Source organism: Cavia porcellus, unplaced genomic scaffold (genome assembly GCF_034190915.1).
Source record: "Cavia porcellus strain 051 isolate PalLab524CR breed Dunkin Hartley unplaced genomic scaffold, mCavPor4.1 scaffold_5, whole genome shotgun sequence".
Taxonomy (NCBI): Eukaryota; Metazoa; Chordata; class Mammalia; order Rodentia; family Caviidae; genus Cavia; species Cavia porcellus.
This window is the reverse complement of record NW_026947488.1, coordinates 51,981,914-52,007,307: the sequence shown is the minus strand read 5'-3', so window position 1 is coordinate 52,007,307 and position 25,394 is coordinate 51,981,914. Positions and strand designations below refer to the sequence as shown.

Sequence of the window (25,394 nt, the reverse complement as noted above, 5' to 3'; positions counted from 1 at the left end):
GGGGCGGTGCAGGCCGTGCGCAGAGGCGGGGGGCGATGGCGAGACGGCTGCTGTGTTGGGGTCTCGGGGGACCGCCGACCCCGCTGCTCGTGGTGCTTCTCCTCTCTTTGTTCCCCCTTAGCCAGGAGGAGCTGGGGGGCGGCAAGGACCAAGGCTGGGACCCGGGAGTACCTGCTGCTGCGGGGCGGAGGGTGCAGATCGGCGGCAGAGCCTTAGCCCTTTGTCCCCAGCCGCCGGAGTCCAGGGAGGAGAGACCTGGTCTACGAGATGGGAAGCCCGTCGTCACAGGGCTCCGAGGGGAACAGCAGCGCGCCTGGGTCGGGCGGGGACCCCTAGAGCGGCCAGACTCAGATCTAGAGGTGCAGGCATCGGGCAGGCTCCAGAGAGAGACAGGGCAGGGCCTAGGGTCTCTATTATGCCCAGAGTTCTCCGGTGGAGAAACGAGGACTTTCCGAAGAGGCGATCTGTCGCCAGAGGCTCTGTCCCTAGGACCCCCAGGTCTGAGGAACACGCTGCCCCTTCCTTCGGACCTTTTGGCTCAGTACGGTGGTTCCCAGCCAGTGTCCTTCCAGTGTCACGCTAGGAGAAGTGCCCGCAAAAGAGTGGGCACCATGCGCTGCTGTGGGGAATTGTGGGCACCGGGGCGCAGAAGTCTGGGCGAGAGAGCGGCTACAGCCCCAGAGGACAGGACGTTTCCTCGGCGGGACTGTCTTCCTGGGGTTGGGGGGTCTTGCCGTAGTTTAGATTCAGCACCACGAAAAGTGAGGACAGCTCCAAAGCCGGGTTCAGCACTCAGCGAATCGCGGACAGCTCCTGGACGCATGCGCCCCGGCAGTGTCTTCCACCGCGGCTTCCTTCCACAGCGTCCCGGGCCGCGGCCGCCTGGGCAGCCCATGCTGCAGGCCAACCCTGAAGCCTGGAGAGCAGCCTCCGCGAACCGAGCACGCTCCCGCCGCGCCGCAAACCGGCACCCGCAGTTCCCGCAGTACAACTACCAGACTCTGGTGCCTGAGAATGAGGCGGCAGGCACCACGGTGCTGCGCGTCGTAGCACAGGACCCGGACTCAGGTGAAGCCGGGCGTTTGGTCTATTCCCTGGCGGCGCTCATGAACAGCCGCTCACTGGAGCTGTTTAGTATCGATCCGCACAGCGGCCTGATCCGCACAGCCGCCGCCCTGGACCGCGAAAGTATGGAACGCCACTACCTGCGTGTGACCGCACAGGACCACGGCTTGCCGCGCCTCTCGGCCACTACTATGGTAGCTGTCACAGTGGCTGACCGCAATGACCACTCACCGGTGTTTGAGCAGGCGCAGTACCGGGAGACCCTTCGTGAGAACGTGGAAGAGGGCTATCCCATCCTGCAACTGCGTGCCACGGATGGCGATGCACCTCTCAACGCCAACCTGCACTACCGCTTTGTGGGGCCGCCAGCTACTCGGAAGGCAGCTGCTGCTGCTTTTGAGATTGATCCACGCTCTGGCCTCATCAGCACCAGTGGCCGTGTGGATCGTGAACACATGGAAAGCTACGAGCTGGTGGTGGAGGCCAGTGACCAGGGTCAGGAACCCGGGCCACGCTCAGCCACCGTGCGTGTACATATTACTGTGTTGGATGAGAATGACAATGCGCCCCAATTCAGTGAGAAGCGCTACGTGGCGCAGGTGCGTGAAGACGTGCGCCCCCACACAGTGGTACTGCGTGTCACGGCCACAGACCAAGATAAGGATGCCAATGGTTTGGTACACTACAACATCATCAGTGGCAACAGCCGTGGCCACTTTGCCATCGACAGCCTCACGGGTGAGATACAGGTAGTGGCACCTCTGGACTTCGAGGCAGAGAGAGAATATGTCTTACGAATCCGGGCGCAGGATGCAGGCCGCCCCCCCTTGTCCAACAACACTGGCCTGGCCAGCATTCAGGTGGTAGATATCAATGACCATACTCCTATCTTTGTCAGCACACCCTTCCAGGTCTCTGTTCTGGAAAATGCACCCCTGGGCCACTCAGTCATCCACATTCAGGCAGTGGATGCAGACCATGGGGAGAATGCCAGGTTAGAGTACTCGCTAACTGGTGTGGCACCTGATACACCCTTTGTGATAAACAGTGCCACTGGCTGGGTCTCTGTGAGTGGTTCCCTGGACCGTGAGTCTGTGGAACACTATTTCTTCGGTGTAGAGGCCCGAGATTATGGCTCTCCCCCACTCTCTGCCTCAGCTAGTGTCACAGTGACTGTGCTAGATGTTAATGACAATCGGCCTGAATTTACCACGAAAGAGTATCACCTTCGGTTGAATGAAGATGCAGCTGTGGGCACCAGTGTGGTCAGTGTGACTGCTGTAGACCGTGATGCCAACAATGCCATCAGCTACCAGATCACAGGTGGCAATACCCGAAATCGATTTGCCATCAGCACCCAAGGAGGTGTGGGTCTGGTGACACTGGCTCTGCCACTGGATTACAAGCAGGAACGTTACTTCAAACTGGTGCTTACTGCATCTGATCGCGCCCTTCATGATCACTGTTACGTGCACATCAACATCACAGATGCCAATACTCACCGGCCTGTCTTTCAAAGTGCTCACTATTCAGTCAGCATGAATGAAGATCGGCCAGTGGGTAGCACTGTAGTGGTCATCAGTGCCTCTGATGATGATGTAGGTGAAAACGCTCGCATCACCTATCTTCTGGAGGACAACCTGCCTCAGTTCCGTATTGATGCAGATTCCGGGGCTATTACCCTACAGGCTCCACTGGACTATGAGGACCAGGTGACCTACACGCTAGCCATTACTGCACGGGACAATGGCATCCCACAGAAAGCAGATACCACTTATGTAGAGGTGATGGTCAATGATGTGAATGACAATGCTCCACAGTTTGTGACCTCTCATTATACAGGGTTGGTCTCTGAGGATGCGCCACCTTTCACTAGCGTCCTGCAGATCTCAGCCACTGACCGGGATGCTCATGCCAATGGCCGGGTCCAGTACACATTCCAGAATGGAGAAGATGGGGATGGAGATTTTACCATTGAACCCACCTCTGGTATAGTCCGGACCGTGAGGCGGCTGGACAGGGAGGCAGTGCCAGTGTATGAGCTGACTGCCTACGCAGTGGATCGTGGTGTGCCTCCACTGCGGACACCAGTCAGTATCCAGGTGATAGTGCAAGATGTGAATGACAATGCACCTGTCTTCCCTGCTGAGGAGTTTGAAGTAAGGGTAAAGGAGAACAGCATTGTGGGCTCGGTGGTGGCCCAGATCACTGCAGTGGACCCTGATGAAGGCCCTAATGCCCATATCATGTACCAGATTGTGGAAGGGAACATCCCTGAGCTGTTTCAGATGGACATCTTCTCAGGAGAGCTGACAGCACTCATTGATCTAGACTATGAGGCTCGCCAGGAATATGTGATTGTGGTGCAGGCCACTTCTGCCCCTCTGGTCAGTCGGGCCACTGTGCATGTCCGCCTAGTTGACCAGAATGACAACAGTCCAGTGCTCAACAACTTCCAGATCCTCTTCAATAACTATGTATCCAACCGTTCAGATACCTTTCCCTCAGGCACTATTGGGCGCATCCCAGCCTATGACCCTGATGTCTCCGACCACCTCTTCTATTCCTTTGAGCGTGGCAATGAATTGCAGCTGCTGGTGGTCAACCAGACCAGTGGAGAGCTGCGACTTAGTCGAAAGCTAGACAACAACCGCCCTTTAGTGGCCTCCATGCTGGTGACTGTCACAGGTGAGGGACATGAGTAGGCAAGTGACCCAGTGACCCTAGCTTGTCAGGGCCTCCGGGACTCTACAAGGCATCTCAAACCAGAGTGATTTCCTAGCCTTCTGAGAATCTCTGAGTGTCGAGTTCCTGTGCCCCACAAAATTACCATAGACTTGTTAGGGACCCTGTTTAGGTTCTTGGACAATCTCCACAGGACCCCCAAGGTTCTGTGGCATCAATAAAGTATCTATAAACAAGCACCTGCTAGCCTAGAGACAGCTCCCCTCCCCATAATGGGCAGTGAAGGTCTCCGTGTAACACTGAATATCCCAGGGAAAGTCAGAGTGTATTAGTTTATAACATGGACTTGGCTAGATGAAGGGTTACTTTGGGTCCTCACCTCATCTGAGCAGAAAAAAAAGGCCAGCAGTTTAGTGGTCAGGAACAGCAGCTTAAAGGTCTGTCCAAGGCCTTGCTCTTTGGGAAAATGTCCAGAGGCCCACTTGTTTCTTGCCTGCTTCCACTATCTCAGGTTTTCACAAACCCTTCCCTAGAAGGAGGGTACAGGTAGAAAAGGCTCCTGATGTCTCACTTCTGGAGATCCTAAAGGTTGATTCTTAGGGATGCTCATCCCTCAGTTCTGAAGCTAGGTTTCCTGGCAGGGCCAGAGAATACACAACCTTCATTTATTCTAAATTCACTCAACAACCAGTCTTTATTGCACACCCAGTGTGCTAAGAGAAAAGGTGAACAAGGCAGTTAAGTACCTCACCTTCATCTCTGGGAGTGAACACAGAAACCATAGGTCTCAGATCTAGGGTAGTGGGCAGCTTGCTAACTCAAGAATGCTGATAGTTTAGGTATAATGGCAAATGTCTCTAATCCTAGCACTCTGGGAGTCTAAGGCAAGATCACAAGTTCAAACCCAGTTGGGCAATTTAGTGTCTTTATGAGACCTTTCTCAACATAAAAAATAAAATGCAGCAAAGAGCTAGAGATACAGCTCAGTGCAAAGCCCTGGGTTAAATCCCCAGTATGGTGTGTGTGTGCTAGCACACGTGTGGAAGTGTGTAAGAGTATTGCCAGGTCCAAAATCCTACTGGTGCTTGCTGACCCAGGGTTGTGGGGAATGGACTTTGAGTGTTCGCAGAGTCACGACCCCTTATAGTGCCACCACAGAGCAGTCTTCTCACCAGAGATGGTGTGGGTGATCCCTTGTTTCTTGGAGGGGATGTTGACTGTGTATGAAGGAGGTGGCTAGGAATGGGTAGCTGGTGGCCATAGCCTGTGTCCTGAGTGGGGGTAACTGCTGAACATAACTAGGGGAAGTGTGGGTGATTGAGAATGCGGGGACCTTCTTGTGTGCTGTGACATGCTGACCGATGGGTTTTGCCAGGGGCTGGTTGATCATTGATCCAGTGCCCTCTTTATGTTGGGGATGGAGGAGGAAGCTGGGGCCATAGGTGGTGTTTGCTAGCCCTACACTCAATTATGTTCTGGGGGCCAACCTGTGAACTCACAGATGCAGGGGAACTGAGCAGTCACTGTCCCCAGCCCTTTTGTGTCCCAGGAGAGGCAGCTGCTAGCCCCTGCTGACGGCTGCCCCTGCTCCTATCTGCAGATGGCCTGCACAGCGTGACAGCACAGTGTGTGCTGCGAGTGATCATCATCACGGAGGAGCTGCTCGCCAACAGCCTGACTGTGCGCCTGGAGAACATGTGGCAGGAGCGGTTCCTGTCCCCGCTGCTGGGCCATTTTCTTGAAGGCGTGGCTGCCGTGCTCGCCACACCAACCGAGGACGTCTTCATCTTCAACATCCAGAACGACACGGACGTGGGGGGCACTGTGCTCAACGTCAGTTTCTCTGCGCTGGCCCCGCGGGGCGCGGGTGCTGGGGCTACCGCACCCTGGTTCAGCTCCGAGGAGCTGCAGGAGCAGCTGTACGTGCGCCGCGCCGCGCTGGCGGCCCGCTCGCTGCTGGACGTGCTGCCCTTCGACGACAACGTTTGCCTGCGCGAGCCCTGCGAGAACTACATGAAGTGTGTGTCGGTGCTGCGCTTCGATTCCTCAGCGCCCTTCCTGGCCTCGGCCTCCACTCTCTTCCGGCCCATCCAGCCCATCGCAGGCTTGCGCTGCCGCTGCCCTCCCGGCTTCACCGGCGACTTCTGTGAGACCGAGCTGGACCTCTGCTACTCCAACCCCTGCAGGAACGGCGGCGCCTGCGCAAGACGCGAGGGCGGCTACACCTGCGTCTGCCGCCCGCGCTTCACCGGTGAGTCGGGCGCGCCGGGGCGCATCACGAGTGGGGAGCGGGAGCCACCTTTTCGGCTGCAGGGGCTAGTGGAGGCGGAGGTGCGGGCAGACCCGAAGCCGCAGAGCCCAGGCCAGGGAAATCCGCTCGCAGGTTACAGAAAATCAAGTCTTCCTAAGCTGGAGGAGGCAGGGGCGGGGCTTGATGGCGGTTGTGGACGCGGCGGGGGCAGGGTCTGGCAGACCCACGGGCGCTGGGCCTGTGCGCGGCGGCGGGTCCCGCGGGGCAGCCCTGACCTCTCTGTCCCGCAGGAGAGGACTGCGAGCTGGACACGGAGGCCGGACGCTGCGTGCCTGGCATCTGCCGCAATGGCGGTACCTGCACCGATGCGCCCCACGGTGGCTTCCGCTGCCAGTGCCCTGCGGGCGGTGCCTTCGAGGGCCCTCGCTGCGAGGTGGCGGCCCGCTCCTTCCCACCCAGCTCATTCGTCATGTTCAGGGGCCTGCGGCAGCGCTTCCACCTCACGCTGTCCCTCTCGTAGGTGCCCGTCCTGCATTCCTCCCAGTGTAACCCTATTAGGTTCTTGACTGTCTCCAGAGGACATGGCCCGCTCTCCTGTCGCTGTCCCCCTCTCCCACCCCAGCTTGGAGGGGCCGGCTCGGTGGGAGTGAGCTGGGGTCCTGACACGCTGCTCCCCTTCCACCCAGGTTTGCGACCATGCAACCCAGCGGGCTACTTTTCTACAATGGACGCCTGAATGAGAAGCATGATTTTCTGGCCCTCGAGCTAGTGGCTGGCCAAGTGCAGCTCACATATTCCACTGGTGGGTGCTCCCGGTGGTGTATGTGACAGGATATGGGTGCATTGTGCATGGGGCAGTCTACCTCCCAGAGCACACACCTGGGTGCTGAGCAGGTGGCAGCTGCGTGGCCTTGCCCTATGGAAAGATCTGTCTCTCCGGGTGTGAGTCTCTCCTGTCTGTTCAAGGGCACTCTGGCCCAGCCAATATGGTCACCTGAGCCTCTGGGATGGCCCTTGGAGGGGTGGGATGACTAAACAGCTCCACGCAGCACCCCATGTGCATATCCCCCACAGGCGAGTCCAACACAGTGGTCAGGCCCACCGTTCCAGGGGGCTTGAGTGATGGGCAGTGGCATACCGTGCATTTGAAATACTACAACAAGGTGCGTGCCACCCTATCATGGTGTAGGGGTGAGAACTGGAATTCTAAGTTCTGATATTCAGGGGTACCCTAGGGACATTATTGACAAGTATGTTTGGGTCTTTAGCCCCGGACAGATGCCCTAGGGGGTGCTCAGGGCCCCTCCAAGGACAAGGTGGCTGTGTTGAGTGTGGATGACTGCAATGTGGCTGTGGCTCTGCAGTTTGGTGCTGAGATTGGCAACTATTCATGTGCAGCTGCTGGTGTGCAAACGAGCTCCAAGAAGTGAGGCCCCCACGCCCACCCCTGTGTTGTGTTACCAGAGCCTACCCCAATCTTTCACATGGCCCATCCTCAGCCCAGCCTGCCAAACTCCTCAGCCTGTCTCCAGACCACCAGATTGCCCTCTTCCCTAGAACGTCCTGGAAGCCTTCTCACTTAGTCCCAGTTCTGTATTCTACCTCAAACCCCTGCTGCTGCACATACATCTCAGGCACCCAGTCCTCCAAGATCTCTGTCCCTCACCCAAGCATCTGATACCATGCATTGCCACCATCTCCATTATTGTCATGCTCAGCCTCCAGAGCTCCAAGCCTGCCATTTCCCCTTCTAGCCCCACTTCTTCACCCCTACTCCAGCTACCCAAATGCCTCGCTTCTTCAGAGTCCTCGACACTAGATCCCCCATCTTTCCCTGACCACTTGCCCATCACAATCTCCTTTGTAGCCTCACAATTGCAGTAAGGCTCTAACTGCTCCCCTAGGCTAGCCTGTTTCTCCCCCTAGTCACCCTTCCCTCTGAATCCTACTTCCTGCTTCTTGTGGCCCCCAGGAGCAACCCTACTTTGGTCCCAGTCCCATCAATGACCTAGGCCTTTGACCCGCAGGTCCCTAGACCTGACGGGCCCTCTGCTTCTGGGAGGTGTCCCCAACCTCCCAGAGAACTTCCCTGTGTCCCACAAGGACTTCATCGGCTGTATGCGAGATCTGCACATTGATGGCCGCCGAGTCGACATGGCGGCCTTTGTTGCAAACAATGGCACCTTAGCGGGTAGGCCTGAAGTTCCTACTAGCTCAGAGGGAGGGGTGGAGGGCCACATGGGGCTCCATATCTGAACCTTAACCTGGTCTTTTGATGGCAAGTGGCATAGTATAACCCAGCCTTTAGGGTCTTACTCCTACCAACCTGTTCCCCAAGACAACAAGAGGCTGGTGTCCTGTCATCTTTCAGTTCCTCTGGACTCAAAATATCCTGCCCAGCACGCATGCCCCACCTCCCTTGTCATATTTCTTTCTTCCTTCCTTCCTTTCTTTCTTTCTTTTTTTTTTTTTTTTTTTTTTTTTCGTTTTTATCGGTACCAGGGATCAAACTCACGACTGCCTGCTTGCAAGGCAGGCCTTTATGCCGCTGAGCTAAATCTCCAGCCCCTCTTGTCATATTTCTATATCTCCCATCTGCCTTCCTCTCCTAGGCTGCCAAGCCAAGCTGCAGTTTTGTGATTCGGGTCCATGCAAGAACAATGGCTTCTGCTCAGAGCGCTGGGGTGGCTTCAGCTGTGACTGCCCAGTGGGCTTTGGTGGCAGAGACTGTCAGCTCAGTGAGTAGGCAGCATGGGGCAGGAGGAACCTGTAGGAGAAGGCCTGTTCTTTTGGTGGGGCTTATGACACCACTTCTTTTATCCCCTCAGCTATGGCCGATCCCTACCACTTCCGTGGCAATGGCACACTGAGCTGGAACTTTGGAAGTAACGTGGCTGTGTCTGTGCCATTTTACCTGGGGCTGGCATTTCGGACACGGGCGATGCAGGGGGTCCTGATGCAAGTGCAGGTTGGGCCACACAGCACACTCCTCTGCCAGGTGTGTCTGTCCTTTTAATCCCTCCCAGCACCTTCAGCTCCCAACCTGGTTCCCACAGCAGCCCTCCTGTGGGTTCAGGTCTAGTTACACACCATATCCTTCCTCTAGGTGTCCTGACCATAATGGACCCTAGACCTTGACTTTTCCCCCAAGTGTTATGTCCTCTGCAGGTTTAGGGAACAAGCAAAATTTTCTGTCTTGCTACCTGCACCTGTCTATGATCCCTGCTTCTAACCTTTGCCCCCTGACATGGTATGCCCTGGCACAGGGCTCTGTGTGCCAGATATAACCTTGACTCCACTGTTTGACCTCTGAGCTCTCTGCTCTTATCTCCTAGCCTCAGCCTGGTTTGGGGCTCTAACCCTGCTGTTATGTATCTCTTCCCACAGCTAGATCAGGGGTTGCTGTCACTGACAGTAACCAGAGGCTCCAGCCGTGTTGCCCACCTCCTGCTCGACCAAGTGACTGTCAGTGATGGCCGGTGGCATGATCTACGGCTGGAGTTGCAGGAGGAGCCAAGTGGCCGGCAGGGCCACCATGTCTTTATGGTCTCACTGGACTTCAGCCTCTTCCAGGTTTGATTTCTGACCCGAGCATAGTCTGTTCTCAGGCTTTCTACTCTGGTCCCTCTCCTCTCCACTCCTCTACTATGCCATATCTGATGTTCTCCTAAACCCCCTCCTCCTGTCCCTGCTCTGAACCCACTCCACCAGTCAGGTGGGTTCCTGGCAGGCCTTCCTCATATCAGGGAATCACCCAAGTTTCTGGCCTGGTCTGAAGGTAGCTCAGTAGTCAGGACTTTGCCTGACTCCTGAAAGCCCCTTCTGGTCTCTGCCCCAAACCCTAATTAGCCCATGTCAAAATTATTGATTTTCAGGGTCTGCTCTGGGGCCAGGAGAGGGGGCCTTTCTGTTATGCATCCCTATGCCCCAGCAGGTGCTCTGTACTTGGGGCAGCTCATTCTCAGCCCATTCCTCTGGTACAGAGGACAAAGCATGTGTGTACAGGCTAAAGAGGGCCAGTGCTGACTCTGGGGTATGGCAGGGTTCCCTGGGCACCCTTTCTCTCTGTGTTGACTGCCCCTCTTCTAGGACACCATGGCAGTGGGGACTGAGCTGCATGGCCTGCAGGTAAAGCAGCTCCACGTGGGAGGCCTGCCACTCAGCAGTAAGGAAGAGGCTCCTCAGGGTTTGGTTGGCTGTGTCCAGGTAGGGGTCTGCATGGAAACAGGATACAGAGACATTGAAGTCAGTGGCCAGATGACAGCCTCCTAGGGACCTGAAAGGCAGCATGCAGTTGGGGCTGGAGGAGAGTTCAGCGATTCAGCAATCCGAAACAGATTGCTGTGGTACTGGAGGTGATTGTAATGTAGATCATCAAGGGTCATTAGGGATCTCTACCAAAGACAACACAATTAGGTCCTTTGGGGGCTCAATTGGGGATATGTGGACACAGGCGATGCAGGGGGTCCTGATGCAGGACTTTGGGAGGCTTAGGGGAGACTGTGTATCAGGGATCACCAGATGTACAGGGCTTGAGGATGGGACTCATCCCTTGCTGGCTGTGTCCATAGGGTGTGTGGCTTGGTTCTGCACCCTTGGGGTCCCCAGCCCTGCTGCCCCCTAGCCACCGAGTGAATGTGGAACCTGGCTGCATCGTGACCAATGCCTGTGCCTCTGCGCCCTGCCCACCCCATGCTGACTGCCAAGACCTCTGGCAGACTTTTACCTGCACCTGCCAGCCAGGTGGGCCTCAGGAGGGTGGGAAAGCTCTGGACAGGAGCTGGGGACCAAGGTCGGGGGACCTAGAACAGGCACAGGTACCTGTCTCCTCTATGTTCTTCAACCAGTGCCCTGAACTTCCCAACCCATTCTGCAGGTTATTATGGCCCAGGCTGTGTGGACGCCTGTCTCTTGAACCCTTGTCAGAACCAGGGGTCATGCCGGCACCTGCCTGGAGCCCCCCATGGCTATACCTGTGACTGCCCGGGTGGTTATTTTGGACACCACTGTGAGCACAGGTAATAAGCTGGAGGCTGAGGTGAGGGCAAGACCTGCTGCCATGGGGAGGGTTACTGAGACAACATCTTGTGTCCAGGATGGATCAGCAGTGTCCCCGAGGCTGGTGGGGGAGCCCAACCTGTGGTCCCTGCAACTGTGATGTTCACAAGGGCTTTGACCCCAACTGCAACAAGACAAATGGGCAATGTCACTGCAAGGTTTGCCTGACCCTGATCCCCAACCTCTCAACCCTTCCTCAGATGTCATTTATGACTCTTGCTAGTCTCTGCTGATTTCTGCTGTCTGACGTGGGCTCTACCTTCTTACCTGTGTCCTGTGACCCAGGTGTGATCTCTCATCTCTGATCCCTGACCCCTTCTCTGACTTTATTTGAGGCCTGTCTTTCCTTTGGCCCTTCCCTCCTTTCTCTTTACCCTTTTTCCTTGACTCCATCTGCTCCCCAGCCTTCACCTGAGACCCTTACCTTAAATCCTGACCTCTGACTTCAGGCCCCTGACCCATCCTTGAACAGGAGTTCCACTACCGACCACGGGGCAGTGACTCGTGCCTTCCTTGTGACTGCTACCCCGTGGGCTCCACCTCGCGCTCATGTGCACCTCACAGCGGGCAGTGTCCCTGCCGCCCAGGAGCCCTTGGCCGCCAGTGTAACAGCTGCGATAGTCCCTTTGCAGAGGTGACAGCCAACGGCTGCCAAGGTGAGCAGGCTCCACCCAACTTCTCGAAAGGGCTGGTTCGATAGAATGAACGTGAGACTGGTGGATAATAAAAAAGGCCAACCACTGAATGGTCACTGGGAAGGGACACTTTGCTTCTGGGGTGGAGGGAAGGGCTTAGGGAGGCTTTTCCTTAAGGGGATCAGTTATTCACAGAGCATTCCACAGTTACTCCCAAGTACAGGCCAGATTCTGAGCAGCAAGCCAGGGAGCAGTAGGCAGGGGGCCTGTGGTGAGTAACAGGGGCAGCAGAGATCACCATCACTTGCCTGGCCACTTGGCTTAGTGTCCCCCCTCCCTCTAGTGCTCTACGATGCCTGCCCCAAGTCCCTGAAATCTGGTGTGTGGTGGCCTCAGACCAAGTTTGGTGTTTTGGCCACAGTGCCCTGTCCCCGGGGGGCCCAAGGTGAGTCTGTGGGGTGCAGGGACACCACTGAGGGTGGGGTGGGACCAGTTTTTTGACTGCTGGAGCTACCTCTTTTCCCAAAGTTGGGTGGCTTTGTACCTGTAACGAAGGGGGAGTGGGAGTGTTTGTGGGTCCCTCACTGCCTCCTAGGGGATCTGGGTCTCTTTATCTCTCCCTACACCCTCATTAAGCCTCCATCTGTTTCTCTTGGCTTCTGGGCAGGATTGCGGGGTACAGGTAAGGGGTACATGTTTGCTCAGGTGCATTGCCTCCTTCCATTGCCAGAGCTTTTGCAGATCCCTCCTGCTTCTGGAAGTCCCTGCAGACACCTCCCTAAAATAGACTCTCAGCTGCCTAAAGTCCCTGGAGGCCCCTTTCAGCTGTCTGAGGACTCCAGAGGCCTTTCTCAGAGGCTTGACACCCTGTGGTCCTTCCATACTTATTGAAACCTGCAGAACTTACCCCAATTCCTGAGATTCCTGCAAGATTTCCCCTACTTTCTGAGTTTTCCAAAGGCCTCTCCCTACTGACTGAGATCACAAAGACCCTTCTTTGCCTGAGGACTCCTTAACTTGCCCTGCTGCCTATGGGCCCCGTAGACCTCTCTCCCTGCTGCCTGAGGTCTTTGCAGTGGCTGACGGAGAATGCCTGTGTGTGCATGCCCATGTGTGTGTCTTTCTTGCCTATGCATGTGTTTGGGAGTCTGTCTTGAGGGAATGGGGTTCTGTATTTAAGTTAGTTCCCTCTTCTTTGTGGCTATAAGCTCTCTTAAAGCCATCAATTCTCTTTCAACTCTGTCCCAACTTCATGGACAGAAGAGAGCAGTGACAACAAAATAATAACTGAGGCAGTTAAAACTTAGGTGAGAATTGACCCCTGCCTTACTCGGGGCCACACAGCACTTGTGGAAGACCTTGTCTAGCAGAGTGTTTGTGTGCGAATGAGATGGCGTTGTGTGGCTGTGCATCCCTGTGTGTATAGCTGTGTGCATTGGCATGTGTGACGTGAGTGTATGTGTCTGTACACTCATTCCTGAGTGTGTGCTTGGTGGTGAGAATGGATCATCACAGAGCCGGCTGGGCTCAGACACACAACCAGGAGTATAGCCGTGGACATCTGTCACCCGGCCTTCACTTCAGGCTTCTCCTGGGATAGGAGAGGATGCTGTGGTCACTCATCAGCAGGGGTATCCAGGCTCCGGGCCTGACCAGGGGTTGCCTGCTCCTAGGTGCTGCTGTGCGACTCTGTGACGAGGACCAGGGTTGGCTGGAACCTGACCTTTTCAACTGTACCTCCCCTACCTTTCGAGAGCTCAGTGTGCTGGTGAGACTGCCCAGTCCTTGACCTGTACCCACAATCTTCGCTGGCCTTAGCATCCCCACACCTGTTGTGGGCCCCAAATAGCATACCTAACCCTGACAACCAGACTTTTCCTGATTGCCTTTTAAGCTGGCTAAGTCTTTCTCCCTTTAAGGCTTTTGAGAAAGGCCTATGGGGCCACCAGGTAACTACTACCATCTTTGTCCTGGCAGCTGGATGGCCTAGAGCAGAACAAGACTGCACTGGACACTGTGGAGGCCAAAAAGCTGGCCCAGCGGCTGCGGGAGGTGACTGCCCACAACGAATACTACTTCAGTCAAGATGTTCGAGTCACTGCCCGCCTGCTGGCCTACCTGCTGGCGTTTGAGAACCATCAGCAGGGCTTTGGGCTGACAGCTACACAGGATGCCCATTTCAATGAGGTAGGCTGTGCCAGTGTGCCCAAGCCCCTGGCCCTGACTCCCAGCCCTATGCCTAGCCCTGAGTCTCCAGCTTAGATCCCTCCCAGTCTCAGTCCTGGGCTTTTCCATTTCCTGTAGCCTCTATCCCTATCCTCTTGCTGGTTGGGTGCCCTCTGAGTACCTGGCCAGACCCCTCCTGCCTGCACTATACCTTTATGCATGTTCCTCTCTGGGCTGAGCAAAATTCTATCTCCATCCTCCCAGAATCTGCTGTGGGCCAGCTCTGCACTACTTGCTCCAGAGACAGGGGACTTGTGGGCAGCACTTGGACAGCGGGCCCCTGGGGGTTCCCCAGGCAGCACGAGGCTGGTGCAGCATCTAGAGGAATATGCAGCTACACTTGCAAGAAATATGGAGCTCACATACCTGAACCCTGTGGGGCTAGTGACACCCAATATCAGTGCGTGATGGGTGGTCCAGGGCAGGGTTGGGGCTGCAGGAGGACCTGGAGATACAGGGGTATGCTGCTGCTATAGAGGCCTGTGCTGCTGCCCTCAGGCACTGCACTGGCAGTGAGCACAGTGACAGTTGGGTGCAGGGTGGGGGTAGCTGGGAATGGGACTTCCAGTGTGGAGAGCGGTTCTTGATGGGTGTCACTTTTCTTTCCCTGGGGCAGTGCTCAGTATTGACCGTATGCAGCACCCCAGCACCCCAGCAGCCCATCGCTATCCTCGCTACCACAGCAATCTTTTTCGGGGTCAGGATGCCTGGGATCCTCACACTCATGTTCTGTTGCCTTCCCAGTCTCCACGGCCATCCTTGTCTGAAGGTGAGAGCCTTTGGGTGACCTCAGGTCAGGTCCTGTCTCCCTGTTCCTCCCAAGCCAGATATGACACCAGATACGCTCTTGCCAATTCTCCCCCAGCACCTCACCTCACCATACCCTTACTTGCCAGACCCTCTTCCCAGGCTTTGAGTGTCCCCTCCTGGGGCCCCTGCTCACCCTACTCTTCAGTTCTTAGAGAAGCTCGATTCCAGAGCTAGGTGTGTGGGTGCTTAGGGTCAGAGGTCACTGACAGTGCTCCTCCCCTCCCTGGCAGTTCTGCCCACAGGCAGCAGCATGGAAAACTCTACCTCCTCCAGTGCATCACCTCCACCAGCACCCCCAGAGCTGCAGCCCGAATCTTCACTGTCCATTGTCGTTCTCCTTGTGTATCGCACCCTGGGGGGTCTTCTCCCTGCCCAGTTCCAGGCTGAGCGCCGAGGCACCAGGTATTCCCAGGCCCCTCCCTCGTGGGCTTCTCCTGAGATTCTGTCTAGCTGGCACCTCCATTCCTGGTGGGCAGATGATTAGGTGCTGTGCACAGCTCCAGGGAACCTGTGCAAGCCGGACTCCAAGTGAATGCTTTCTGGAACTGTACAGAGTAGCTCAGGTGCAGGCTGACAGTCACTACACCACAGGTGGGACCATTAAACACGGAGGGGTACAGGAGTCAGATACAGACAGACTGACTTGTCAGTAGACCAAGAAACTGATGCATGTCAGATAGGAGTAGGAAAGGGGATGTTTGAGGTCAGCAGTCATAGACAGTGGAGCCCTTCAGGCCTCTGACCCCAGGCTGGACAGGGAGGCTGCACCTTCTGGCACCAGCAGAGACTCAGGGCATTCTCAGAAATAGCACTGCTCCGGGATACCCCGGGGCCTGGGTCAGCTGTGGCAAGCGATACAGAGGCAGGGTGAGGCAGGCGGGCTCTCAGAGATTAGGGAGGCCAGCGGCATCCAAATCCAGATGGGTGTCTCCTCAGGCTGCCCCAGAACCCTGTTATGAACTCCCCGGTGGTCAGCGTGGCTGTGTTTCATGGACATAACTTCTTAAGCGGTGTCCTGGAGCCCCCAATCAGCCTTGAGTTTCACCTGCTACAGACAGCGAACCGGAGCAAGGCGATCTGTGTGCAGTGGGACCCTCCTGGCCCGTAAGGAAACTCTTTGTTCCCTTGAGCCTCTGGAAAGCTCACTGAGAGCCCCCACTCACCCCAAGGCCTCAGCCTGTGCTGCTATGCAGCTCAACCCATGAGAAATGATACTTCCCATCTCCGGGCTCCTGTAGCCCCTCCTGCCATCTCCTGCTCCCCCATGGGCAGGTGGGGCTAACTGTCCTGTGGCTGCAGGGAGGACCAGCATGGGATGTGGACTGCACGGGACTGTGAGCTGGTGCACAGGAATGGGTCCCATGCTTGGTGTCGCTGCAGCCGGACGGGCACTTTCGGGGTCCTGATGGATGCCTCCCCCCGGGAGGTATGTCTGTATTCATTATACTGAGAAAATGTGAGGCTGAAGGAAGCTTATGCCTGACACACCACTGACCATCTCTGTCTACACAGCGGCTGGAGGGCGACCTGGAACTGCTGGCCATGTTCACCCATGTGGCCATGGCAGTGTCTGTAGCTGCCTTGGTACTGACGGCAGTGGTCCTCCTGAGTCTGCGCAGCCTCAAGTCCAACGTGCGTGGGATCCATGCCAATGTGGCAGCCACTCTGGGGGTGGCAGAGCTGCTTTTCCTCTTGGGGATTCACAGGACCCACAATCAGGTACAGGGCCAGGGCCGAGCCATCTCTGTACTGATGACCACACTTGCCTGGAAAGGTCTTGGACCAAAGCTCAGGGCCCGGGGTAGGGGTCCTCAGATTGGGCAAGGGTTTGGCGCAGGATGCTGGAGTAAGATGATGTGGTTTAAGTGTTAGGTGGGGAGCGTTTGCTTGGTGCGGGGTCAGAGGTGGGGTGAAGGTGGAAAGGACCTGACACGCTGCTACCCTGCCTTCAGCTGGTGTGCACTGTGGTCGCCATCCTCCTGCACTACTTCTTCCTCAGCACCTTTGCGTGGCTCCTGGTGCAGGGCCTGCACCTGTACCGCATGCAGGTTGAGCCGCGCAATGTGGACCGCGGTGCCATGCGCTTCTACCATGCCCTGGGCTGGGGCGTCCCTGCTGTGCTGCTGGGTGAGGCCCCACTCACTGGCCCATTCAGGGCTGTGATTCCCACCCTCTGTGCACCCCATGGCCTGACTCCTGACTGTGTCCCTACTCCTGCTTACCACTCCCACCTTCAACTTTCTGAGCCATCTGCTTGGGGAGGAGCCTGCTCACCTTCACTCCCAGCTGCTCCCCATGCATGTGGCTCAGTAGCTCTAGCCCTTCTCTCCCAAGGCCTTGCTGTTGGCCTGGACCCCGAGGGCTACGGGAACCCTGACTTCTGCTGGATCTCCATCCACGATCCCCTCATCTGGAGTTTTGCCAGCCCTGTTGTTCTTGTGATAGTGGTGAGTGCTGGCCACGTGGTGCTACCTATGTGCTTCCTGCTGGTGGGGGAGAGAAAGGCTTGGAGCAATCGTGGTGGTGATCGCTGAAGGTCCACAGGCTTGTGGAGCTCCCTCCACCTCTGTTGTCTGGTCACAGAGTGACCCCTTGCTGCTCAGCTGGTATGGAGACAGGGGCACAGGTCAGAGTTACAGCTACTTCCCCACCTCTGTGACTCTGCTTTACTCTCTGGTTCTGACTATTCCTGTGGTTCCAAACTTCTGTTTCAGGGGAGTGGGGGTGTTGTGTGGGGGAGGAGAACGCCTCACTGGTTTTTGCCTCTAAATAGCCTTGGTCTCTCTGACTCTGTCTCCATCTGTCTCTGGCTGTCTTGTGCTGCCCCACCCGGCTCCACATTTGCCATGGGTCTAGATGAATGGGACCATGTTTCTCCTTGCTGCCCGCACGTCCTGCTCCACTGGGCAGAGGGAGGCCAAGAAGACCCCTGTGCTGTGAGTTTGCTGGCTGGGGGAGGGGATGTGGGTTGGGGGGTTCCCAGGAGGGTAGACCCATCCTAGTTGTGTTCCGGGGCACCCAGAGCACCCCTAAAGAAGGCTGGAGGAAGGGATGAAGTTACCTCAGCCCTGGCCCATCGCTCCTCTCTGGTGTCCTTGCTGTACTCTGGCCCTATACATACTCCCGCTCTACTGTCTCCTTGTCCCCTAGGTTTCCCCAGTCTCCTGTAGCCTGGGTGGCTCACTTTGCCCCCTGCCCCATGTGTCCCTGCCTATCTTCTGTGTGTCCTTTCATGGCCTCTCTACTCCTTTGTGTTCCCCATGTCCTCTTCTGCTTCCTGAGTGTATTCCTGGGTCTTTATGTGACTGCCCATCTCCCTAGTGACTTCCTGAGACCTCCACCTTCTCATATATGTGAGCTGTGTCCTCCCATGTGCCCTATGTGAGCCCTGCCTGACCCTCGTGTGTCCTCCAGTGTCCTCCCATGTCCTCTCAGCAGGACCCTTCGCAGTTCCTTTCTGCTGCTGCTGCTGGTCAGTGCCTCCTGGCTCTTTGGCCTGCTGGCCGTCAACCACAGTATCCTGGCCTTCCACTACCTCCACGCTGGACTCTGTGGCCTCCAGGTACCTCTGGCACCCTTTCCTATGCTCCCTCTGTCCCTGCCCGGGGTGGCTAGTTCCAGTCCTGTGAAGGGCATTACCAGGCTGGCTGCTAATTCCAGACCAGGCAGTGGCCTTAGCTGACCCCAGGCCTGGAGCTGACTCTCAACTGGACCCTGTCTCGGTGGGCTGTGTGCTGGTGGCTCCTGGTTCCTTACTGAGCTGCAGACTGTCACTGACTCCATCCACTCCTGCCCCTGCTAACTTGCCTGGACCTCCCTGACTCCCCTTTGGTTATTTTCTTTTTCCATTACTAGGGACTGAGCTCTAGGCCTCTTTATTGTATTGTATTTTATTTTTGTCTTTTTGAGACAGGGTCTTGCTATGCAATTCAGACTGGCCTAGGCTCACTTTGTAGCCCAGGCTGATCTTGAACTTGCAGTGATCCTCCTGCCTCAGCCTCCCCAGTGCTGGAAGTACAGGCATGCACCACCACACCTGGCAGGGCCTCTTTTATACTGGGCTAAATTCCCAACCCTAACCGGGCATGGTGGCACATTCCTGTAATCCTAGCACTCAGGAGGCTGAGACAGGAGGATTGTTGCAAGTTGAAGACCAGCCTTGGCTACAAAGTGAGCCCAAGGCCAGCCTGAACTGCATATATCGAAACCCTGTCTCAAAAAGACACACACACAAAAGATTCCCAGCCCTTTTTAAATTTTTTATTTTGAGACAGGATCTTGCCAAGTAGCTAAGTTGATCAGGATGGGCTCAGATTTCTGACCCTGTGTCTCAGCCTGTCAGGGTGCTGGGATTCTGAGTGTGCACCACCATACCTGGCTCCTGACTCCCTTCCTGTCCCACTCGGACTCCTCACTGACTCACACTCATCTGCAGTGGCTGCGGGCCTCCATGGGCCCTGACTGACTCCCAGGGGCCCTATGCTGACCTTCTCTGCCTCTTCTGATCTCTAAGTGATCTTCCCTGATGCCACACTGACCCGTGATGATCCACAGGGCCTGGCAGTGCTGCTGCTCTTCTGTGTCCTGAATGCAGATGCTCGGGCCGCCTGGACACCAGCCTGTCTGGGCAGGAAGGCAGCCCCTGAGGAGACAAGACCAGCCCCTGGGACGGTGAGGGGCTGCAAGGCCAGGGAGCTGGGGCGGGGCCCTGGGATGCCCAGGCCACAGGCTCACAGACCCATCCTGCTGGCTTCCCCAGGGGCCTGGGGCCTACAACAACACAGCTCTCTTCGAAGAGAGCGGCCTCATTCGCATCACTCTCGGTGCCTCCACTGTCTCCTCTGTGAGCAGTGCTCGCTCCGGCCGGACCCAGGACCAGGACAGCCAGCGGGGCCGCAGCTACCTCAGGTGAGTGGTTGCAGGTGGCGTGTTTAGTCCAGTCCTTCTTCACCAGGACTTGCTATCACCATACTCTAAGACTGGCTCCATGTAGCTCAGGCCCTACAGCCCTGCTGGTACACTCCAAGACATGTCAGCCTGTACCGCAGGGTTACAATCACAGCCGCTTTGGTGGGGACTTCTGTATTTCAGGGACAATGTCCTGGTTCGACACGGCTCGGCTGCTGACCACACTGAACACAGTCTCCAGGCTCATGCTGGCCCCACTGACCTGGATGTGGCCATGTTCCATCGTGATGCTGGTGGAGTCGGAGCCCTGGGTCAGGGAGGAGGAAGGCAGAGGGTCCCTCTCTGGTTCCCCTTTCTTTTGCCCCAAATAGGGAGCAGTGTGTAACTGGAATGGAACAAGCTCCTTCCAGGTCACTGCCTCAGGGGCACCTACCCACCCAGCCCCCCACTGCTGAGAAGCCCAGCCCTTTGGCTCCTATTTGCACTCCACACCCCACCCAGGTCCCCACCCAACCTCCCTTCCCTCAGTTTTAGACCCTTTCTGTATCCCTGTGGCCTTTGCCTCTCTAAGCTCTGTGACCTTCCCAACTCTAGGTGCAGACTCTGACTCTGACAGTGACCTCTCCTTGGAGGAGGAGAGAAGTCTATCCATTCCATCTTCAGAAAGTGAAGACAATGGCCGCGCACGAGGGCGTTTCCAGCGTCCTCTCTGCCGAGCAGCTCAGAGTGAAAGGCTCCTCACTCATCCCAAAGGTAATGGGTGCCCTCTGACCCCCAGGGTAACCAAAGGACACCTTGTGTTCCACTGAGATCTGATGCAAGGACCCTGCCATCTCTGTAGGCTCCATTAGGGACCTTTGGGGTCATCCTTGGGAACCCATGTGCCCACTCTTTTGAACCTTCATTGTGCTTAGGGGACCCAGGAAGAGACTGAGCCAACACAGTGATGAGGTCAGAGAGGTTACAGAGGGACATGTCCTCTTCCCTTTGGCTGTTTGGCTTCCTTGGGTTGGAGTTCATCCTGGTCATCCTAAACATCAGCCATCACACTCCTGCATCTCCAGTCTCTGTTCACTTATAGTTAAGGCTGGGGCCTTGTCCAGTAATCCCTTCCTGGATGGTCTTGGAGGAGACACACTCGTGTTCCTACTTTTACTTAGTGACAGCAGCCAGAATCTGAAGCATTGTGAGGGTTGGGAGACTCTGAATCTAGGTCACAAGGGTCACAGGCTCTGGTGTCAAGTCAGAGGCTACTGTAACCTCACATGACTCCACAGATGTGGATGGCAATGACCTCCTGTCCTACTGGCCAGCTCTGGGGGAGTGCGAAGCAGGACCCTGTGCTCTGCAGACATGGGGCTCTGAAAGGCGTCTGGGGCTGGACACCAGCAAAGACGCAGCCAACAACAACCAGCCTGATCTGGCCCTGACCAGTGGGGATGAAACCTCCTTGGGTCGTGCCCAGTGCCAAAGGAAAGGTACGAGCACTGACCATCAGTCAACACTGCAGGAAGCCTGTGTGCTGACCCAGGTGTCTCGCCTTCCTGACCCCAAACTGAGAGTTGCGGCTCTAATCTGGGAGGTTTCTGCTTCCTTACCCTGTCCCCATCCTGACCCAAGGAGTGCCCTCCTAGTGCACTGGCCTGCAGCACAGGGACCCCAAGAATAACACCTGCCTCAGCTTCTTCCCCGTTCCCATTCCCAGTCTGCTCTGATCTGCCACTCCTGTCCCTGTCCCCCCTCTACAGCAACCCCAGAAGTCACCCTGAACTAACATGAGCGTTTCTGCCTTTAGCTTTCATCACAGAGACCCTGTGCACTGTTCCTCTTCCAACCCTGGTGATTCCTGCCCTTTTGACCCAAGCCTGGCTTCCCAAGACCCGGGCAGGAGGTGCCCCAGGAGATATGTCCCCAGTCCTATACCTGGGGCTGCCTCTGCCCCTCCCTGATGGGTTTCTACTCCCAATTCAGTGACAGGCATTGTAGGGACATCCCTAGACCCAGGGAAGTTCTGCCTGCCCTGACCCCACCCTGCCCCTCACTTTGTTCCTCCCATAGGCATCCTGAAGAACCGATTGCAGTACCCTTTGGTGCCACCAACCCGAGGTGCTCCTGAGCTGTCTTGGTGCCGTGCAGCCACCTTGGGTCACCGTGCTGTGCCAGCTGCCTCTTATGGTCGTATCTACGCTGGTGGGGGCACAGGCAGCCTTTCACAGCCAGCCAGTCGCTACTCTTCTCGAGAACAGTTGAATGTGCTCTTGCGGCGGCAGCTGAGCCGGGAGCAGCTGGAGGAGCTCCCTGCCCCTGTTCTGCACCCCCTGAACCGGCCAGGGTCCCAGGAATGCCTGGATGCTGCACCAGACCGCCAAGAGCCCAGAGATCGGGGCAGCACCCTGCCACGGAGGCAGCCACCCCGGGACTACCCCGGTGTCATGAGTGGCCGCTTTGGGTCTCGGGACACGCTGGACTTAGGGGCACCACGAGAGTGGCTGAACACACTGCCCCCTGCCCGCCGCACCCGGGACCTTGACCCCCAGCACCCACCTCTGCCCCTGTCTTCCCAGCGGCAGCTCTCAAGGGACCCCCTCTTGCCATCCCGGCCCCTGGACTCTCTGTCTAGGAGCTTGAACTCTCGGGAGCATATGGACCAGGGACCTAATCAGCTCCCCTCACAAGAGGCCCTTGGGCCACCCCCCCTGCTGCTCAGAGCAAGGGAGGATCCTGCCAGTGACCCCAGCCATGGCCCCTCCACAGAGCAGCTGGACATTCTTTCTTCCATCCTTGCCTCTTTTAACTCCTCAGCCCTGTCCTCCGTGCAGTCCTCAAGCACACCCTCGGGTCCTCACACCACTGCCACTCCGTCTGCCACTGCCTCTGCCCTTGGGCCTTCCACACCTCGCTCTGCCACATCTCATAGCATCTCAGAACTGTCACCGGATTCAGAGTAAGCAGGGCCATCATCGACTTAGGGAACCCTTCTGTATACCCTACCTCCAGTTCCACCACAAGATGAGGGGCATTGGCAGACAGGTGTCAGCTACCCCAGGCTGGAGACAGAAATCTGGCAGGGAAATGTGACCAGCAGGAACTTTCCAACTGTGTGACTGGGACCAACCTCCCTTTTCCATACCTCCCAGACAAGGAGGGGAGATAAATGGCTTTCCAAAAGGCTGGAGCTAGTGAGGGAGACAGGACAGGAGTTAAGGCTAGACTTGGGTATTTGCAAAAGCAAGACAGGAGCAAGGAGGGATGCTTAGGAGTCTGCCTAAGTGATTGGGAGATACCAGGATGAAGAGCTGACTTTGAGAGTAATCCATTCATTGCTCCTGCCCTTGGACACTGTGGGAGGAGCACTGAGTTGGGGCCTGACTTAGGCAGACCCCTGTAAGTAGCTGCATATACAGGACTCTAAGAAGGAATGCTGGGACTTGGGAGGAGGTAGAATCAAGAGTTGCCCAGGTCTTGTAAACCAATAGGAGAGCTGGATTTCAGGCAGGAGAAACAGCTTAGGTCAGACTGGGAGGGGTAAATGTATGTAGGGTGGGAGGGCTCCGGGGCAGGGTAAGGGACCAGCAGAACGGTGCAAAGCCCAGTGTTGAGAGAATGAAGGAAGGGAGGAGTGGCAAGGGTTTAAGGCCCTGGTGGAATGGTGAGGGACAGAGTCCCTGTGCTGCCTGGTTTGGGGTCTGGCTGTGTGGGAAGAGGGATGGGGACTGGGCAGGGGTTCAAGCTACAGTCACACAGGTCTGAGTTTGAGCTGTCTGTCCCCTCACTAGCTGTATGCTTTTGGTAGAGTACTAGCCTCTGCACCTGTATTTCTCCATCTATAGAAGGGGTATAGTGGCAAACTCTGAGGTGTGTTTAAAAGTGTCTGGAGAAAAGACATCAGGTGCCCAAAGCCTTGCTGATGAGTCTGGGGCCCAGAATGGGTGGAAGATTTAGAGCCCTGGAGTGGGCATGAGGGGTCTTAAGAGGTGGAGCAGGCCAGGTCTGGTGCAGAAGCCCAGAGCCGCCTGAGTCAGGGTGATCTTGGCGATGACCTTGGATTTCCACGTTCAACACTACAGAGTTCCCAGAAGTGAGGGTCACTCCTGAGGGCCAGAAGTGCAGATGAGGAGGAGCTGCAGGGTAATGGAAGACTTGGGCTGACTGAAGAGATGCTACCAGTCACAGGCGGAGCCCAGAACTGCTTCCTGGGAGCCCTCCTTGGCTCTCTACTGCTGCGAGGAGGTTCCATGCACATCTGTGAGCATGCATGTAACAGGTGCCGGGGTGGGGATTAAAGGGAGGACTTTTATACCTTTTGTATCTTTGTAACCAGAGAAATATGCTTATGTTATTTTTCAGCTTTTTTGTTGTGTGGGGAGGGTCTGAGGCTGGGCTGGGAGGGAGAAGGGGACAGAGGGAGAGAGCTGCAGATGTTTTCTCTCATCTTACTAAGGTGGAGCCAACAGGTGGGACACATGCTCCCCCTTATCCCACCCCACCCCTAAGTAGAGCTGAAGGTTGTCAGGGCTCAAAGTACAGAATGGATCTTTGGTTTCTCGAATGCCCTGCAGAAAGTGTGGGACTGTGGGTGGATCTTGGACACAGGGGTCTTCTGATCCCTCACAGGGGCTTGTTCACCCCCTCCTCCCTGTGGATGCCTGTGTGTTATGGGGAGTCCCTGCCACATGCTGCCTTATACCTGGGACTGATGCTGTGGGTGCTGGCAGAGCAGCAGAGGTCATGTTTACAGAACAAGGCTTCCTTGGGGAGGCTCGGGCATCTACTCACACTCCTGCAGGGGTCCCTGGCCTGCCCTTGCCTGAGCAGAAAGCCTGTGGTGCCATTTGATTCCCTGACACTTCCCCCAAGGGTGGGCAAGTGGGTGAGCAAAGGGAGCAGAAATAAGAGAATCCAAGACCCCGAATGTAGGTGCCACCACTCTCCCGTGTGTTTACAGGATCCTGCCTGGCCCGAGGCACCTGGGCTGCAGAAATGACTGCTTCCCCTCCCCCTTTATTCCCTTGTTAAGGGAAGAAAGACTGTTAGGACCCTGTTCACAAAACTCTTACTTTCCTTACTCTGAAGTTAGGAACTGGAGACTTTAGATTTTTGTTACTTTGTTTACAGGTAGAGATATTTTAAAATGTTATACTTTGTTTACAACTTAAAACTTTGAACTTTTACACTTTGTTTACAGTTGAGCATATTTTTTCCCTTTGTTTAAGGTAGCAAAAGTGGGAAAGGGGGCTTAGCAGATCCAGCCTGGCCCTGGCTGTTTTGAGGGGTTTCTAACCCCAGCTCTCCCGGGCCAGAGGTCAGCCCTGAGTCCCCCGTTTAAGAGCAAACCCAGGAGGCCTGTGAGTCCTCTTGCCTCTAGGAGCAGTGGTTGTGTAGGATGCAGGTACCTGTATCCCATGCAGACTTTGGGAAGCAGTTTCCAAGGAGATTAAAAATTCTATTTCACTGACTGGTGCCAGATCCCACCAGCTAGGACTCCAGCTCTCCTTACCCAGAATGACCCTAACCTGAAGGGCTGTGGGTAGGAGAGCACCCTTCTTATCTTTTAGATGCTATAGAAGCCTCTCTCTGGGGCCACCCCCCCACCCCAGCCCAGCCCATGCCCCTTCTTTCCTGTCTGTATAAATCGTTCCGTGAAGCCGCGCTCTGTTTTGGGAATAAACTTCTATAGAAAATGGATGTTGTTTCTTTCTGTGAGGCCGTGGAAGGTCGGTGACTGTGACCGACCTTTGGGAGGAATTCGAGTCCTC

The 25,394-nt window shown here is 56.1% G+C and overlaps 1 protein-coding gene across 9 annotated transcripts; it reads left to right on the top strand.

The window, feature by feature from the left end:
- Positions 1-25,321, top strand: Celsr3 (cadherin EGF LAG seven-pass G-type receptor 3). Of its 9 annotated transcripts, none has more exons than XM_063248819.1 (36): positions 5-3,753; positions 5,351-6,001; positions 6,292-6,517; positions 6,688-6,803; positions 7,076-7,164; positions 7,270-7,427; positions 8,029-8,192; positions 8,614-8,739; positions 8,830-8,999; positions 9,389-9,574; positions 10,091-10,207; positions 10,573-10,744; positions 10,878-11,019; positions 11,097-11,217; positions 11,532-11,715; positions 12,038-12,139; positions 12,362-12,376; positions 13,368-13,462; positions 13,672-13,881; positions 14,125-14,320; positions 14,537-14,689; positions 14,961-15,132; positions 15,667-15,834; positions 16,030-16,156; positions 16,243-16,449; positions 16,683-16,857; positions 17,065-17,177; positions 17,587-17,666; positions 18,169-18,292; positions 19,285-19,401; positions 19,490-19,638; positions 19,822-19,931; positions 20,233-20,391; positions 20,916-21,116; positions 21,697-22,582; positions 23,706-25,321. In XM_063248819.1, exons 1-36 carry the CDS (start codon positions 36-38, stop codon positions 23,731-23,733), a joined length of 9,927 nt encoding a protein of 3,308 aa, XP_063104889.1. In that variant the 5' UTR covers positions 5-35; the 3' UTR covers positions 23,734-25,321. The 9 variants fall into 9 exon arrangements, with proteins under 9 accessions (XP_063104891.1, XP_063104889.1, XP_023415854.1 ...); XM_023560086.2 differs by having other exon boundaries at positions 18,166-18,292; XM_013159742.3 differs by having other exon boundaries at positions 18,166-18,292; positions 19,822-19,949.
- The last annotated feature ends 73 nt before the right edge of the window (positions 25,322-25,394 follow it).

Excerpts from the sequence above, each read along its gene's own strand:
- Celsr3 (XM_063248815.1), top strand. The coding sequence starts at position 36 with ATGGCGAGACGGCTGCTGTGTTGGGGTCTCGGGGGACCGCCGACCCCG. Across the intron at positions 7,165-7,269 it reads ATTTGAAATACTACAACAAG|CCCCGGACAGATGCCCTAGG; the intron begins GTGCGTGCCACC and ends TTGGGTCTTTAG. Across the intron at positions 16,450-16,682 it reads TTCACAGGACCCACAATCAG|CTGGTGTGCACTGTGGTCGC; the intron begins GTACAGGGCCAG and ends CCCTGCCTTCAG.